Source organism: Drosophila gunungcola (genome assembly GCF_025200985.1).
Source record: "Drosophila gunungcola strain Sukarami chromosome 2R unlocalized genomic scaffold, Dgunungcola_SK_2 000006F, whole genome shotgun sequence".
Taxonomy (NCBI): Eukaryota; Metazoa; Arthropoda; class Insecta; order Diptera; family Drosophilidae; genus Drosophila; species Drosophila gunungcola.
In genome coordinates, this window is record NW_026453168.1 from 434,544 (window position 1) to 451,937 (window position 17,394).

A 17,394-nucleotide genomic window follows, 5' to 3' on the forward strand; every position below is an offset into this window, starting at 1 on the left:
ACATTAATATGTTGTATATTTAAAAAAGAATTTGGTAGCTTGTTACTCAATTAACAATGATTGTACAAAATCGTTTATATCTAAAAAAAAAATGACGTAGGAAAACGAGTTCACAAATATCACCTTGAATCTTCTCAAAACAGAATATGCAGATAGCATTAATAGATTACCATTTATTAAGACTTTTTTGACTTATTTTCAGACTTTCAAATCAAAATATTATGAGATTTAATATAAATACTGTGGACAAATCCTTAATTCAAAGATCGTTCCATTTTTGAATAGTTTTTATTTACTGTGTGGTTTATCTATGCAAATCCAGTTTAATTCGTTTAACATTCTGCTCGCTCTAAATTAAAAAAACACTTGGCTCAATATATTTGGATTACTGCTCGCCAGTCACGCCCAGCTTCTTCTTCAGCGACTCGGGCATTTCCGGTGGTGGTGGGCGTGGCATGCGCAGGAACACCTTGACGGCGTCGTAGATGAACCACTGGGCGGCAGTCAGGGTGCCGATCATCACGATCCTGGGCACCAGACCGCCCCAGAGTCCTAGAGAAAAGGAAGAAAGAAACGATTTCAGATGAAGGAGCCACAGGTAGACCCCAATAACACTACTCACCAGACCAACCCAGCTGCTTGGCCACGTCCAGGGCGGAGGCTCCCTTGGCCTGGTTCAGCTTGGACACCACTGTGTCCGCCGGATGCGAGACAATGGCACAGAAGACGCCGGCAATGTAGCCGGCGGCGAAGGTCACCACCAGCTGCTCACCCTTTGTGCAATCGGCACGGGGCTTGGGCACCACGTACTTGTAGAGCAGCTCCAGCGTCCGCTCGAAGCAGGCAAACTTCATCATGGTGTAGGGGATCTGGCGCATCCACAGCGGCACCAGGCCCTTGTAGAAGGCGGCCACGCCCTCCTGGGCCGTCATCTTGGGCAGAGCCTCGCGCAGCGTCTTGGCGAATCCGGGCGTGGTCTGGATCTTAACCTTGGCCGCCTCCATGGGCGCCAGGGCGATGTCGGCGAAGAACTCGGCGGATGCCGAGGCGGCCAGGTAGAGTCCGGTTCTGTAGAGGAATGCGTTCTCCTCGCCGATAGCGTCGCCATAGATCTTCTTGAACACCTCGTACAGGCCGAACTTGCACAGACCCTGCATCGAGTAGCCGATGAAGGTGGGGGCCCAGCCCTTGGCCAGTCCTCGGACGCCCTCCTCCGCCAAGCTGATGCGGAAGCCGGTGAACACGCTCTTGTACTTGGCCGGGTCCACCTGCAGGCGGCACTTGACCAAGTCCAGAGGCACCACCATGGTGTGTGTGGAGCCGCACGAGATGATGCCGCCCAGGCCGCACAGCAGGAAGTAGTGGTTCGAGCCGAATTCACAGGAGTCTGCCGTGGATTAGAATAGAGCATCATTATAAATCTGATCTAAGTGTTTCTTATGAAAAAGTTATAAAAAATGCAAATAGAAAACAATTTTGGGGACTTAATTTTCCATCCAAAAGCTTATTAAAGTTTTTATTAAAAAGTTTAACTTTTAGTTATGATATAATAAATTTGAGAAGTGTAATTTTACCTGCACAAACACAAACACACAAACATTTAATATTCAAAATAATAATCAAAATATTTTTGATTTTTGTTCGCAAGTTCTTTAATTTTTTTTTAATAACTTTGGAGGTTGATTTAAAATTTAAAAGTTATAAATTTACCTTAATTTGAAAAATTCTAATTATATACCAATTTTATTAAGGTCTTAAAGTTTCAACAAGTATTTTCTACTTTTGGTTTAGTTTATTTAAAAAAAAAATGTCTAGTCTGCGTTTAAAACTATTTTAATTTTTTTAAATAACTTAATTATTAATTCATTTAATTAATTTTAATTGAAGTCTTAAAATGTTTTGAAGATATGATTTCTGTATCTGCATCCGAACTATAAAATTAAAAATATAACTTTAAGTTTGAACTTAAGACCTTAACAAATCATTGGAAAATTTTATTGTTATTTTAATTTGGTATTTTATATGATGAGAGGTTTTTCTAAGTGATCGTCCTACTTACCACCCTCGGCAGCCGCAGCGGCGGCGAAGTCGTGGTTGGGGCTCAGCTGGCGTGGAGCGACATCCTTGAGGGCGAGGGCGGGGGTCACCACAGCGGAGGATGTGGGGGCGGAGGCAGGTGGGGCAGCCTGGCAGTTGACGCTGGTGAATGGCGACTTGAACGTTGAGTTCTGCGCGGCATCGAAGAGGGACTTAAACATGGTGTCTTGTTTTCTAAAAAAAAATACAAAGATCAAGGGTTTAAAAAGCATCAAGGTTAAGGTCATGATGTAATCAAATTGGTTTTAAAAATTCCTACCTTAAACCACACATTTATAGCCCATTAGTGTCCTCTTCATATTTAAATTCTCATCTATTATATACTTATGGAAAACCTTTTCCAAGTTTACGTCTTGTATTTTCCATCAAAAATGGTAAAGATTTTCTGGGGATTCCCTATTTGCTTCAAATGTTATCTAACCCTAAATCCTTTTCCATCTATCATAACAACATTTAAACTAATTAATAAGCAAAACAATTACTAAAGTATTACCATAATCACTATGGTAAAACATATTCTTCTGTTTCCGAAAAGTGATTGCTAGACGTTCCACTCAGACTCTCTTTTATATTGAAAAGTCTCAAATTAAGATTTTATAGATGCAATTATTTTTACATAACTATTGTTTTTTTTTCTCGTTCGCCAAACACTTTCTATGCATTGCGTAATAGTTCCCTCTCGGTACGTATCGGAGCACTTTGTACATATTTCGAAAACATTTGAAAAACAAAACGGCTTTCGGCAAGCGAAACGGTTCGACTCACTCACTTCAAAGTCGAAGGAAGTGAAGTGCAGATAGGCCAGAGATATGGTTGAAGTACAGAGTTGTTGTTGGGCTGAAATGTTGGGACCCAAAACAACGTTCGTCGTGCGCCAGACCAGAAAACCAAATGCAATGGCTGCAATGGAAAAGTGAGAGCTAGCAGCTTCTGTCCAGGGTTGCCAAGTGTGGTGTGTACGAACCGGTTGCTTGCGGGTTCGAAACGGTTGGGTATCGGGTAAAAAACGAATTTACAAATATCACAGCTAATCTGTGTAATAAAACTGTTTTGTAGTGAGCCTTCAATATATTTGCTCTGAAAACCCCTTGACAACCCCTAATCAGACATTGTTATTTATAAATTGGCAACTTTTGGCCACCACAGGCAGCCGAGAAATTGCCCATTGAGCAGCGTCTGCTTTGCTTATAAACTGTATATGTGTAAAAATAAATTCATTAACGTGCGGCCAGCTGATCGGAGGACGAGAAGTTGGCAACTCAATCGATCGATCATCGGACCGCTCTGGATCAAGGTTAAGATTAAGATCTTGTGATTGTTTTTTTTTTTTTTTTTAGCAAAATTTAAACATTTTATTTGAAACGTACATTGCTATTATAGACGTGTGTAGTACTAAAATCGGTTGTTAGTAACTTTGTGTACTTAGGATCTATTACAAAAAACGGTATACGACATGGTATCTTACAATCAGACAAGTAAGTACGTTTCTGTTGTTGGTGCTTATCAAATAAATGCTAAAAATATCGGAAGTATATAGCTGCACATAATATAGTAATACTTTTTGCAATAAATTACAGTAAAATACAATACAATACAATACATCGATCAAAAATTGATTGATTGAGCAGAAACAATGTCATCACTTAATAGTTGGTACTGGACTCGTACTCAGAGGCTCCAATAGATACAGATGGGTCAGAACTGGAGTTCCTAAGCCCCTGGCATGTCTGGAATGCGGAACACTCATTCCGGACAGGCGGCAGTTGAACTGCCCGTTGGGAAACTTACACAACTAAATTGGCAAACAAGCGGACATCTTACGCTTTAAAACTTAACAACGCTATGTGGACTACGACTCGGCAGTTTCCATGTGCCGGTGCACCGTGACCGGAGCCAGGATGTAGTGCGGCCGGGACTCATCCCCCTCCAGGGGCAACGTGGTCTGCCCGTAGACACCGCCCCCACCGGCGGGCGGTCCGCGGCAGGGCGAGGGCGTGGCCTGCACCTGCTTGTAGCGCTCCGTCTTCGAGGCCGGCTGGTTGCTCAAGTACGGATGCGTGTTGGGCTGCGTGGAGGACTGCTGCCGGTTCGTGGGACTCGATATGGAGGTGGATATGGACATGGTGTCCGACTTGCTGTGCCGCTTGTCGTGCAGCAGCAAGGGTTCCGCCAGCGTGAAGCACTGCTGGTCGGAGCTGTCCTCGTGCGGCGTCATCGTGCTGTAGCCGTGGTCCGACTCCCCGTTGGGTGGCCGGCGGTAGCTACTGCCGCTGGAAACGTGGTACGGCGATATGTCCGCCGCATGCATCAGCTGCCGTTGCGCAGATGCGTGGTCGTAGCCGCCACCTAGGGGCGGTTCATCGTGCGCTTTGCAGTCGTCAAAGTTGAATCGGGATAGCGGCAGACCGTAGTTCTCCTCCTGCACCGAGTCCACATAGAACTGCTCCTGCGTCTGGGCATCCAGATTGTGTCTGTAGCAGTAAATGGCAAAGCCAATCACCATGGCCAGCACCACAATGGCTCCTCCCAGCGGCCCAAAGGCGGAGTAGGCGTGCTGCTCCCTCTGCGGATTGTGGGCAGCCAGCAGTTCCAGCTCGTCCAGTTCGCCATAGGGTGTCAGCGAGGCAAGCACTCCATTGAAGCAGCTCGCCTGCGACGAACAGAAGGGCGTTGAAAAGATGCTGCCATCGACATCCTGCTGGCACCATTCGCAGCCCATCACGCCCAGGCACTCGCGCTGCGTGGAGTACGTTTCGCAGGTGCCTGCAGATCCGGGACAACTGGGCAGCGCACTGAGTAGCTGCGTTGTCGGTGGCAGTGCAACAAAGTGCTCACTGGGTGGGGGACAGTACGGGAAATGTTGCGTGTAATTGGCAAAGTAGACGAGGGAGGACGGCGAGCTACTGTCGCCCACCATGGGACACTCGCACGGGCACTCGCAGTCCGTTTGATCCATCCGCTTGCAGTTGAGACACTCGCGGTCAATGGTGCTGCACGGACAGAAGGCACCGCCATCGCAACTGGAGTTGAGTACGGCGGCAAAGAGGTTGCTGCCCCGGATCAGGGCAATCGCGTACTTGGTTCGCTCGCCGTGCACAACGTTGCCCAGAATGGTGGCCAGGGAGGTATTGAACGCGTAGTAACGCTGCAGAGTGCGGTTCTGATAGCTGGCACAGCCCAGTTTCCTCACCAACTGGCCGTGGTTGAGCACATCGTTGGCCAAGTACGATTCCTTGTGCGTGAGGTGCTCATGTGGACGCCGCTGGTTCCTCGTGGTCGTAGCAGGCTGCAGCATGCTGGGATGGGCCAGCAGATATCCTTCGTGCTCGAACAGCAGACACTTCATGTGCGGCAGCTGACAGATGGGAGTGCCTTCCAGGATCAGACGATAGTAGAAGGCGTAGGGAACGTCCAGAGCCACCACTGCCACCGGCCTGTCCTGCTGGACAGAGTGCAGCGCATGAGCCTTGCCCTCGAAGATGGTGTGTGCAATGGTGATGATGTATCCCGCTCCACCCGCATCCAAATACGGAGCTGTGCTTACAATCTTGCCGGGCTGGGCCATGGCCTGCCGGAACCACGGTCTCCTTGTCGGATCGTAACTACTGCTGAGCAGGCATCCTGGGTACAGCTGCAGCACTCCACTCACACTGGCCATGTACCGTCGGATGATGTGGCTGCGCAGTGATCCTCTTGCGTCCTGGTGCCGGCGTCGTAGCTGCTGCATCGCCTGGTACAGCACACTCACCTCATGCCGGATGCTGGGACGCAGTCCCATATTGGCCAGGAGGCCACTGGAGTCGCGAAGGTAGGCCATTATGGACTCCACATGCCGCAGCTGGGTTCGAGGCCTGTTGTTGTGCAGGAATCCGAACGGAGACTCGAAGGCGGCAGCACTGAGAAATAAAGTGGGAGCATCTGCAAGAAATCGAATTTATATTTATATCACTACTTTCTTCATAGAACATCCTTCAAAGGACCTACCCATTGTGGCCATTTGCCTGAAGTAGCGGCAGGTCTTGGGTTGGACGCTCCCGCCCTGATTGAGGTCCAAGCGATGGTACAGCAGGTCCATGCTCTCGCCATAGTAGCCAGGCTCGTAGTTGGACACGGTGTCCTTCAAGTTATATCGCTGCGTGGAGGATACATTGCGCAGGGAATCGCCTCCACTGCTGACCAGGCACAGTACATAAAATCCCAGCACAGATTGCCAGTGGTAGGTGCGTTGCAACCTTCGACTGCCCACGTAGACATCCGTGGTGGCGTTGCCGCTCTCCTCATGCAGCAGGCGCTCCCGTATGAGGCTGGAAAAGTCCGTGGCGTTCTCCAGGTAAGCAATGTTTACGGGATATGACGTCTCACGCTGAATTAGCGGCCGCGGAAAGGCCGGATGAGCAAGCGTGTTTCCCGTCGAGCGGTCGAGGAGAAAGGCGTAACCACTACCCTGCTTGGCACTGGATAAAGCACTGGGATAGTTAAGCAGATCCTCCAGAAGATCCGCCAGGTACAAATTTACGCCCACAACCCCATAGAATGGAATGGCATGCGTGATGGAGACAAGAACATCTGCAAGAACAGGAAACTTTAGTTTTTGAACAGTTAAAACCTATGAAAACTCACCTCCACTGTCTGCGTCCACAACCGGGGGATGAACCTCCAAAGTGTCGCTCAGATATCGCTCCTGAAAGAGCTGTCCAAAGATCCGTGAACTTGTCTGCGGCAGCGACGTCTCCGCATGCATTTTGCTAAGCACAAAGAAGCGTCCAGCCAACTGGTATGATTGCTGACCACTGGGCCACCAACTGGCCACATCAATCTCGTACTTTGTGTAGTTTTGTGTGGCCACATCGTTAAGGAATTGCTTTTCGTACATGATCCGCTTCTCATCCAGCACCACGGCGCATGTGTTTATGATCACTGGGGCCCTGAGCCGCCGTTGACCCTCGGCCACCACTCGCAGGACTGCCATTGCATCAGATAAATTAGTCAAGAGACCACGTGTAATATAGACAAACTCCACTGGTTGCTCAGCCGTGTTTATCATTCCCGATTGCTGCAGTCGGTGGAGTAACTGAAAGGCGAACTCGAAGCCCAAAGAGTGATTTGTAGGAGCTTGTGCCCGACTCAGGTTGTTAATATAGCTGATGATCTCCTCCTTGTGGGCTCGAGTAGCACTATAAATTCCGTGGCCAGCCTCTGCGGAAAAGGCATCCAGGGACATGAAATGCGCCTCACTGGAAACCGTTACCAGCGAGATTTTATCCGTCTCCTCCAGCAGCTGGAGCATTTCATGAACTGCAAATAAACAAATTATAATATATATATTCCAATTAAAGTCAATGTATTTACCAAAGCTTTTTGTGAGGTCAAACAATTCCGCGTTCAGAGCCGATCCCACATCGATGAGGAAGAGCACAAATTTTTGTTTGATGGCCGACACGTAAAGCTGACGAAAGTGCAGGCTGGCAGAGGCTCCATCCGAGTTGGACAGAAAATAGATATGCTTGAAGTGGTTGCCACTGCTGGGCTTGCTATTCGAGTTTTCCGCATCACTGCGGCTGAGCCGGCGCTTGAGTTGAAGCAGTTGTTCCGATATGTAGCCATTGACAGCCAAGGAACGGGCATTGTTCTCATTCAAGAAGGTGACGCGTGCATCGTCCGACTTCAGGTAGTTCAGGATTTGGATCTGCTGCTTGTTGTAGTGAATTGATTGGGTCGACGAGGAGCCGTACTCCAATTCGGCTTCGTAGTCCGGCTGGCAGTTCTCTATTTGACTGTTTAGGAAGAGTGGCGCAGGCTCGGTGGATGGTGAAGCCGTATTCCGGGCAGCCAGATCTTCCAACTCCATCTCCAGGTCCAACTCGCTCTCGGAATCCTCATCCTCGTCGTCGTAGCTGAATTGCCAGACCTTGGTGAGGTTGTAGAGAAAGAGTTCTCGCAGTTCCAGCACCACGTTGGTGGCCTTCTGCAGTTTCATGCTCAGACGGCTGCTAAATAGCCTCAAATCCCGCTGCAGCTGGGGATTGGGCAGGTTGCTGCTGTCGTTGCTGGGGACTTGGCGAGCGGGCGGTGCTCCATTGGAGCTTGCGAGGTGCATGGAGTCGAAGATTTCCTGCATAGAGGATTTGGGGCATGAAATCGGAGCTTAAAAAGCCATAAGAATAGATAAAAAAAAAACCCACCTGTATCTTGGCCACCCGCATCTCCATATTGCGAATGTTGCGCAGCTTGCCCTCCATGCTGTGCCGGAGCTGCATGGCATTCTGCTGGTTGTGGTTGACGAAGAAGACGCTCGCCGGCGACTGCTGCAGGGGCATGAAGCCAGGATCCGTAGGCACTTGGTTGCTAGTTGCGTTGGCTATGGCCAGAGGAACTTGTTGACTGCTGGTTGGGCACGCCAGCACTGCCAGGATGAGCAGCGCGGCGTGGAGGCGGCAGCTGGGCCACATGGTTTTTGGGTTTCCTGCGTTCGCCGTGGCCATTGGCGCACAATAGGCAGTTCACCGCATGTCTGGACGGCAATGCAGTGGTGGAGTTCGGTGGTCCATTCCTGCCCAGTTCTATATTACCAGAGCTGCACGCTGATTTGTTTATGGAATTTCGTCACATGTATTTCGCTGATTCCTTTGTGTTTGGCATGGCAGGCACTCGATCATTACTCACTGACACTGGGACAACTCATAATTAACACTGAAATGCTCGCATTATGCTGCTTTAGCTTAAAAAATAAATAAATTTGTCAAATTTTTGTAGTTTTTCTTAACATCCCGTTCGAAGTGTGACCGTTGCTTGCTTGGTGTTAAATCGCAGCCTTAGCTCTAAATCCCGCGAACATTAGTGTGGCTGTATATTACATCGATTTGAAAGTAAAAATGCGGTACCCTAAAAGTAACGTATTTTTAAAAATATACATCAAACATTTTGAAGTTTAAACTTTTAACATTTAAATTTAAATATCTTTTAATCTCAAAACTAAATTCATAATCATTTAGGCATATAATATCCTAAAAATTCTTTTGCAACAGAATATTTTCACTTCATAGTTCGAATTGTTTTTTAATGGTTAATCAGTAAATACATTTAATAGATGAATAAAATAGATTGAAACTATTTATTAACAAAAACAATGAAAAACACTTTCACTTTTTATGAGCACTTACAAGTTGACAAACGCTAACAAACTTCGGTGAGCAAAACCAAATTTGAGCCTTTGCCAATTATGCGCTCATCCGTTGTCAAGGTTGTGCGCCGTCGATTCTTTTTATTTTTGTCGGCTGGATACGTGACTATGTAGCCTGAAGATGGAACAGATGCAGTCCAATTGGTGTCAGACGAACAAGGTGCGTGTCCGGCATGATAAAGAGTGCAATGGATCCAAATGTTCAATATAAAAATGATCGAGTCCCAAACATTGCAACGCAGTTTCGATTGCAACGTTCGTCAAAATGGTGGCAAAGGTACAATATCAAAATCTATGAATCGAAATATATCTGATTTTATAAATAACATTCTAAAAAGTTTCTTCCTTTGATGGCCTTTCTGGCCATTGTACGAGGAGAATTAGTTCCACCTGTTGGACGTAGAGCACCATATGCCCCAGCTGGTTGGCAGCCGCGGATTCCGTTTAATTTGCCCAACGAGTATGTGCCTCCGATCCGATCAAGTCAGGGAGTGGAGATCACCAAGGCACGAGTGGACCAGATCGAACCACTGGATAAACCTCAACCAAACTATCTGCCCCCGCAACTAGTGGATGTCCCCGAGGAAGAGATCCTGCCGATCTCCCGTCCGGCTAACCAGTATGGTCCTCCTGATCCTGGCTTCAAAATCATCTATCCCGACGAGGAGGAGCCAGCGACTCCCAAGGACTCCATCGACAATCAGCAATCGAATGTCAGAGAGGGCCGATACTTCGTAATCTCTCAGGATAATAAACTGCAGAGAGTTACTTTTAGCTCTCAGCGAAATGCCAACGATGAGGACTTCACGGCGCAGTTGAGCTACTCCACTGTGGGACAGCTCAAGGATCCTGTCTATCGATATAACGATCAGGGACAATTGGAGAGGGTCTTGAAGTAGATATTTGAATTTGAAATCTTTTAACAAAGCGTTTAAAGGAATGGACAGATGGATTTCGTTCTAACAACCTATCAAGAGATTTTATATCATAATAATAAAAAAAAGTTATAATATGTATATACAAAAATAAAAAGTAAATCCAAATTTTTTACTCAATTTTAATATTTTTCGCTTTGATTTTCATTCATTTTAAATCATACTAAAATATTTTAATATTAAATCAAGGAATTTAAAATGCATTTTGTTGAATATTTTGTTTTAATATTTAGTTTAAATATTGAATGTACCATTTCTTATCAGTATAGCTGAAATATTGAAATAAAAACACATTTTGGAACTTTCTTTTTTGACTTTGTTTTATACAAAAATGCTTCTTTATTCATTTAATAATTATTAAATATACACAAAAATCTCATAAGTTCGTTTCACTTTCGAATTTCCATTTTCGTTTAAAAACTAAATACAATCCTTATGCATGTATGTATGAATGCGTAATGGTCATGGTGTTTGTGTGTGAGTGGTGTGTTGGGTGTGGGTGTGCGGGTGTGTGCGTAGACTAACACAAAATGAAGGCGCTTAAACAAAACAAAACGGCAAGGAGTTCCGGGCGTAGAGACAGAAAACAAGGAACGAACGGAAATGAATCGCAAACGGGAAACGGAAATGGAAAGGAACGTGCCTGTCTATGGCAAAATGGCGGCCGTCCCACTAAGGGCATATGTAGAAGTAGGGATAGACTGACTGCGATCGTTGGCTCTCTGGCTGGATGGGCGTTTAATACTCGGCCAGCGATCCCATGAAGTAGACGAGTATAGCTGCGGGGTCGACCTAAATCGGGAATCGGGAAATCACCCTTCTCCTTCAATAGCCGTTGAACTTGCCCTGCTGCGCGTTGCTGTCGTAGCCACCGCCATTGCGTCCGTTGCCGTTTCCATTTCCGTTGCCATTGCCATTGCCCACCTGCTCGTACCGGATGGTTGGGCGGTAACCGTTCTGGTCAGCCTCGTACTCCACGATCTGCTTGCGACCATCGGGCAGCAGGACGTAGTAGCGGCCCACGGCAAGATCACCGTCGCGCGACTCCATGTGGCCGAAGTCATTGCCCGACTCGTAGTCCTGCACGTCGTACTTGAACTCGTACTTGGCCGGGCCGTACTGCTCCTCATCCCGCTGTCCGTAGCCGTTGCCGTTGCCATTGCCGTTGCCATTGCCGCCCTTGAAGATGGCTCCCGTCAGCGCCGGGGCACCGTACTGACTCTGGGGCTGGGCGATGGGTGCTCCGTAGCTGTTGCTGGGCGCTCCACTGCCGCCGGTGCGCTGTGGCGGCAAGTAGTTGTTCGACGGCGACTGGAAGCCCTGCGTGGGCGGCAGGTAGTTGTTGGTCGGCGCCTGCGGCGACTGGTTGGGCGGCAGGTACTGGTTCTGGGGCACTGGCGGTTCCGCATGGGTCCAGGCGGCCAGGCACACGAGCAGCGCAATAGACGTAAAGGCCTGCGAAAATATACACATTAAGGTTTCTAATTAGATAAGAACTTATGTAGCAACCCATGCCGCAAAACTCTAAACCAGATACTAGTTATTCGAAATTATAACGTTTTTTTTTTAACTGAGCTTCCCCCAAGTTACATAGCATCTAAGGTCCCTAGAATTAGCATTAGCCAGCCATGACCGACTCGGATGAGAGTGCCTGGATCCACTGGTTCTGCAAGCAGCGCGGCAACGAGTTCTTCTGCGAGGTGGACGAGGACTACATCCACGACAAGTTCAACCTCAACTTCCTGGACTCGAACGTAACGAACTACCGCTGTGCCTTGGAGGTGATCCTCGACCTCAACTCGGGCTCAGCCTCGGATGCACCCGCCGAACCGGAACTGGAGGCCAGTGCCGAGAAGCTGTACGGCCTGATACACGCCCGCTTCATCCTCACCAACCGGGGCATCGAGCTGATGCTGGACAAGTACCAGAAGGGTGCATTCGGCACGTGTCCGCGCGCCTTCTGCCAGCGCCAGTCGGTGCTGCCCATCGGGCTGAGCGACAATCCCGGCGAGGAGATGGTCCGCATCTACTGCCCCAAGTGCAACGATGTCTACATCCCCAAGGCGGCACGGCACTCCAATCTGGACGGAGCCTACTTCGGCACCGGATTCCCACACATGCTGTTCATGGTGTGTCCGGATGCCCGGCCCAAGCGGACGAAGCAGAAGTTTGTGCCCAGGTTAGCTCCCAATTCCCAATCCTTGAGGTCCCTATACAGAGATACTTATAACTCTCGATCAGCTAACCAATTGTGCTCTTCTTACTATGGATATTTTAAAAGCTTTATACAAAATGTTACCATTAGCACTGCCCCATTTATTAACTATACTAGGATCTGAATATCGTTTCTAATATTATTTGAAACATGAAACCTTTTAAATTATAATAATATCAAAAAGCTAATATTTTTGGAATGTTTCAGACTCTATGGCTTCAAGATCCACCAGATGGCCTACCGACCCCCGAATGAGGGCTTCAAAGAGATGTCGCCAGTGCTAGAAATCGATACCACATCCCATCCCTGATCCTGAATGCTAAATTTTGTAATGTGAAACTGTAGCTACTGTTTTCGGCTGGTTGGCTGCCAGCTCGATTAAACTCTCATAACTTGCGTTGCGAACCGCTTGACAATCTTTTGTTCGGATTTAATGGCTTGCGAGCAGGCCCAGAATGGCCATTGTCTTTCCCATCTCTACAGCATTTAGCTGGGGCATATGCAAATCTGCGGTAATTGGGTCTCAGTCTCAGGTGAAGCTCGGATCGGATTGGATTTGGCTGAGCTGAGCTGAGCTGAGTTGAGCTGGCTTGTACTAAGCTGCAAGTGAAGGGCTGATGATCTCTGGTTTGCGCAATGCGTCTGAATATTAAGTATACGCCGTGTGGCGCGGACAACCTGTGGGAGAACCTCATTGGCGCTGGCTTACACAACTAATTTCCGAATCTTGTGCAAAAGATCTTCTGCCCGAGTGTTTGAGTACAGGGCCTTCACTGACTTTCATGCTTCATTGGCGTTTAGGTGCTACGCTTGGCGCTTTTGTCTGCCTTTTTATCGCCGCCTGGTCATCTCCAGACTGCCTTTCTTGGGCATGTCCAGCAGTAGTTCTTCTTCCGCCACTTAAAGTTTCTCTAATGCATAAGCATTGCAAAATGACCCCAACCAATTGTTGTTTGCTACCCGCACCCTAGAAATGTACTGGGATCGCTGGCTGCAATTGTTTCCCAGGCGGATGAGATCGGTGTCGTGTTCTAATTCCGCAAATCTAACAAAAGACAAACAGTAGCCCATTCGACAAATTGATGGCGATCTTAGCCGTGATGAGGCCGCTTATGAAATTTATTATGCGGATCTCCGCTTGATTAATCGCCCTGCTGAACTTGACTTTTAAAATGGCTCAAATATTAATATTTCATGTCTTCTCTTTACCATTTGCTGCCCAAGTGTGATGTGAGACAATCAAGGCTTCATTAGTCTGATGAGTTGTTTAATTGATTGATCGGTCTATGGCCAAATATCGATTTTAAATGAGGGTTATTGATTGGCTTGTAAGAAATATGAATATACATTTTGGAAATGTTTTTAGCACCTTTGTGATCGAGTTTAAATATGAGGAAATAGTTTGTTATACTGATAACGATAAAATATTATCTGATATAAAACTTGAGCATGATAAAGAAATTAAAAGGATTACTAACAAGGAAGCGAATATTTGTATTGATTTGAGCTTTTGATTCTCTTCTGATATTCATTTTAAATACTTCTAAAAGCTGATATCCTTGAACACACTTTTTGCTATTCCTTTCTAATATTTCCCAAAACAGCAAGTACTGCTTTTCATCCTGAAAAGGTTCTCTAAATAGATCCTTTGTTATTGCTGCCCATATCCTTTTGCGAGGACTCCTTATAGCACTGCACACCACTTGACACTTGACAGTTCTAGTTGGCTATGTAATTTATACCTTCATTCTGTGTTGTCACTTGTTTGGGGTTTTGGCACACACGAAAACGGTTTTTGTTAACTTGCTCTGTTGGCTGTGTTCTTCTTGCGAAGATGGTTGACTTGATTGTGATACTGAAACAATTTCGTAGGCCAGTATTTATATTTGAAATGAGCGGCAGCCCAAGCTGCGGCGTCGACGTCGGCTTCAAAAAAAATTGCGCGCCAAAATGTGATTTTTTTTAATTTTTGGGCAGAGTGCTACAGCCGAACGAGCACTCGAAAACATTACAAAATAATGCAAAGAGCAGATTGCTCTCAGTGCTCAGTGCTCAGTGGGAGAAAAGAGGGAAAACGCTTGAGGAGGTTTGTTATAGTAAACTAGTTACTTTGAAATTAAAGCGCCAAACATTTTGACGGGCTTCGTTTGGCTTCGTTTTGTGAGTTCGGGCGAATGAGCGAAGATGATTCGGATGTCGCCTCCATCCAACTCCGAATTCCAGTTCAAACAAATGAGACGAGGGAGTACCGAGTACCGAGTACCGCGCTCCTGCGGCTGCAGGCCATAAACATTTGTTGCCGTTCGTGTAATAGCACAAACACTTATTTGTAATGGAATTAGTCATGCGGCGAGCAGCGACGCCGGCAGAAGATGTGAGCCACGGACAAGTGAGCGGCGGCAGCTGCTCCACTCCACGCATCTTCATCTCGGATCGCAGGCCTCGCTTTTCAGTCTTGCGGCAGCTTTGGCAGCGGCAGCGGCAGCGGCAGCCTCATCCCAAAGCGAATAACAAAAGACTCAGGCAACGAACTTGCTGCAGGCCCCTACAAATTCGGGCACAAATTCTACTGCCACTGCAAATTGTTACCCCTTAGTTTCCCCTTAGTGCGTGGGAGTTTTCGCTAGGTTTTGTTTCGGTTTTGTTTTTGTTTTTGTTTTACGGACCAACTAATGAGCTGGATTATGCCCCAGAGTTCACAGATGTGGCTGTTTGGATTGGCGTTGACATGGATTCCAGTCGGATAAGCGCAATTGAGATGTGAGCACAGCGAGGGAAATAGCGTTTCAAAACGATTTTCAGATACGTTATCTTGGTGGGAAAGATACGCTCTGGTGTCAAAAATGTAAATTGAATTTAAACTGAGCATTAGAAAAGACTTAAATGTGTTTTAGGCCATAAATAACAACATTTTAATTAAAAATATTAAGTTTTTATTATGCATGGTTAGGATAAAAAAAGCTTTTATTTCACTAGTTTGTCATTAACATCAAAGATGTCTTATAAGTTTTTATATTAGCCTTGTAAATTTTATGTAAATAAGATGTGAGCACAGTCAGGGATATGTTAATATAAATTAAATTGGACGTTTTTAAGACACGTAATTACCAAAAAGGTTTCTAAGAAATAAAACATGAGCTTGCATAGTTATCATTTATACAATTTCAAAATGAAATCTTTCAATATATTTTTTATGTTTACCAAAATAACAGAAAATAAAAAACTCATATTTAACACAACAAACATTGATTGTCCTTGATCATTTTAAATCAGATACCAAATATGTACGGCCACACATTATATTTATTTGTTGTTTCCTGCAAATGTATTAAAACTTTTTTGCTTGATAGTTTTGATTATTTGTTTATCCCATTAAAAAGTCGATTGCATAACACAAAGAAAACTTGAACTCTCGAAAAATACTTGAACACAACACTTGACAACGGGGAAAAGTAACTCAATATTATTTTATTGCCATATTCCATGTTCATTTAAGTTTGCAACGGTGGGCGTAGCATCCATCACGATCTGCAAATATTTCTTTGGTCAATTGTCTTTGGCTCATTGCTCGAATGCATGGCAAATGGATTGTTGAATTTTTGTCAGGCATTTTGTTATAGCGGTCTCTGCTCATTATGCGATTTGGCACGAGCTGACTTTCACATTCGATAATGCCAAGTTTATGAGTTGTAAATTCAAAGGCCAGGCGATGCCCCGCCCCAAATGAGCTGGAAATTAATGAAAGATCGAAGGGATGGGTGGTTGGAAGGGGTGAATCTGAATAGCTTCCTCACTGCCAATTCCGCAAAGTGCTTTTCTGCAAGTAATACTCGACCTTGCCACAGACCACAATAAAAATAAATTAGAAATTAAACTCGAAAAGTTTTGTAATTACCAAGATCATTTGAAGTTGTGTTTGCAAATATGCAAACGCGAAAAATTATAATAAACAAACAAAAACTATAACATCTCATAATGGCTAATATGAGTCTTGGATTGTAAACAAAACAATTAAATAAAACTTCGCTTTGCCGCATTCCTTGCCCCACTCCACTCCATTCCACTCCACTCCCGTCTCGGAAACAAAAACTGAAATTCATATTCAATAGCACTCCATGAACAACTTGAAATCTGTTTTCGGTTTTCGGTTTTCATTGCTCAGTGCTCAGTTTTCAGTTTTCAACGTCTTCTGATTGTTTTTTGTACGTTTGTAATCATTTTTCCAGCACATTAAAAAATCATTTAATTTCCTGCATCGGCTAATTTACATTGAACGTGCCAGACAGAGAGGCCATCTAAATGGAGACGGTTTTGGCTTTGGAGTTGGAGTTGGAGTTGGAGAGGGAAACTAATGGCACCCAGCCAGGTGATGAAGCGCCAAGTCGAAGACAATGACGATTTGTAATTTCTGATGGCTGCTCTACAGCTTCGAATGAGGGGTTGGGGGGACCTTGAAATACTTACAACTGCCCGAATCCGATTTCATATCTGTATCTGTATCTGGAGATCCGTATCTGTGTTTGTTTTGTAACCTAGAATGCTGACGAGTGGAGCGCCAACGTATAATTTAAATGAAACTACGATAATTTCTGATGCAATGCCCCCCAAGACGGACGGAACCGCGGACCCGGCGGACAGAATCAATTAAGGCATCTTTTGATGTAAATTGCGCCTCACTTTAAAACATCGAGCCACTCTAGATGATGATATTTCGAGAGTAATTTTTGTGGCTCACAGTTCTTCGCACGACGACTGCATTTTTCGCCCGACGCGAAGGTCACTGCCTCTTGCCAGAATCCGAGTAAAAGTCGATTGACTCACACACAAAATTGCCAAACTTTGACATTTGCAACGGCACTGAAGTGAACTGAAATATATGTGAGTAAGCTGGGTGGTAGGGTAGGTAGGTAGGGTAGGGTAGGGTAATTGACTGTCCTTTTTAATAGTTATTACTTAATGAAACTTAA

The 17,394-nt window shown here is 45.7% G+C and overlaps 5 protein-coding genes across 6 annotated transcripts; 2 read left to right on the forward strand and 3 right to left on the reverse strand.

Moving 5' to 3' along the window:
- Window positions 1-269: 269 nt before the first annotated feature.
- LOC128254760 (phosphate carrier protein, mitochondrial) lies at window positions 270-2,990 on the reverse strand. 2 transcript variants are annotated; one of them, XM_052984053.1, is made up of 4 exons: window positions 2,863-2,990; window positions 2,060-2,271; window positions 623-1,387; window positions 270-552 (listed from the first exon to the last, which is right to left on the reverse strand). In XM_052984053.1, exons 2-4 carry the CDS (start codon window positions 2,256-2,258, stop codon window positions 386-388), a joined length of 1,131 nt encoding a protein of 376 aa, XP_052840013.1. In that variant the 5' UTR covers window positions 2,259-2,271; window positions 2,863-2,990; the 3' UTR covers window positions 270-385. The 2 variants fall into 2 exon arrangements, with proteins under 2 accessions (XP_052840013.1, XP_052840012.1); XM_052984052.1 differs by lacking the exon at window positions 2,863-2,990 and adding an exon at window positions 2,357-2,487.
- On the reverse strand, window positions 2,207-8,894 carry LOC128254749 (VWFA and cache domain-containing protein CG16868). Its single transcript, XM_052984024.1, has 7 exons — window positions 8,280-8,894; window positions 7,447-8,209; window positions 6,718-7,392; window positions 6,082-6,663; window positions 3,062-6,015; window positions 2,867-2,997; window positions 2,207-2,271 (listed from the first exon to the last, which is right to left on the reverse strand). Exons 1-5 carry the CDS (start codon window positions 8,577-8,579, stop codon window positions 3,947-3,949), a joined length of 4,389 nt encoding a protein of 1,462 aa, XP_052839984.1. The 5' UTR covers window positions 8,580-8,894; the 3' UTR covers window positions 2,207-2,271; window positions 2,867-2,997; window positions 3,062-3,946.
- A 612-nt stretch (window positions 8,895-9,506) lies between these two features.
- Window positions 9,507-10,254, forward strand: LOC128254767 (uncharacterized). The gene is made up of 2 exons (XM_052984062.1): window positions 9,507-9,554; window positions 9,616-10,254. Exons 1-2 carry the CDS (start codon window positions 9,543-9,545, stop codon window positions 10,174-10,176), a joined length of 573 nt encoding a protein of 190 aa, XP_052840022.1. The 5' UTR covers window positions 9,507-9,542; the 3' UTR covers window positions 10,177-10,254.
- A 260-nt stretch (window positions 10,255-10,514) lies between these two features.
- Window positions 10,515-14,303, reverse strand: LOC128254766 (pro-resilin). Its single transcript, XM_052984061.1, has 2 exons — window positions 14,170-14,303; window positions 10,515-11,667 (listed from the first exon to the last, which is right to left on the reverse strand). Exons 1-2 carry the CDS (start codon window positions 14,173-14,175, stop codon window positions 11,038-11,040), a joined length of 636 nt encoding a protein of 211 aa, XP_052840021.1. The 5' UTR covers window positions 14,176-14,303; the 3' UTR covers window positions 10,515-11,037.
- Window positions 11,705-14,150, forward strand: LOC128254764 (casein kinase II subunit beta'). Its single transcript, XM_052984059.1, has 2 exons — window positions 11,705-12,391; window positions 12,635-14,150. The coding sequence occupies exons 1-2, from the start codon at window positions 11,841-11,843 to the stop codon at window positions 12,735-12,737; spliced, it is 654 nt and encodes a 217-aa protein (XP_052840019.1). The 5' UTR covers window positions 11,705-11,840; the 3' UTR covers window positions 12,738-14,150.
- Window positions 14,304-17,394: the final 3,091 nt, after the last annotated feature.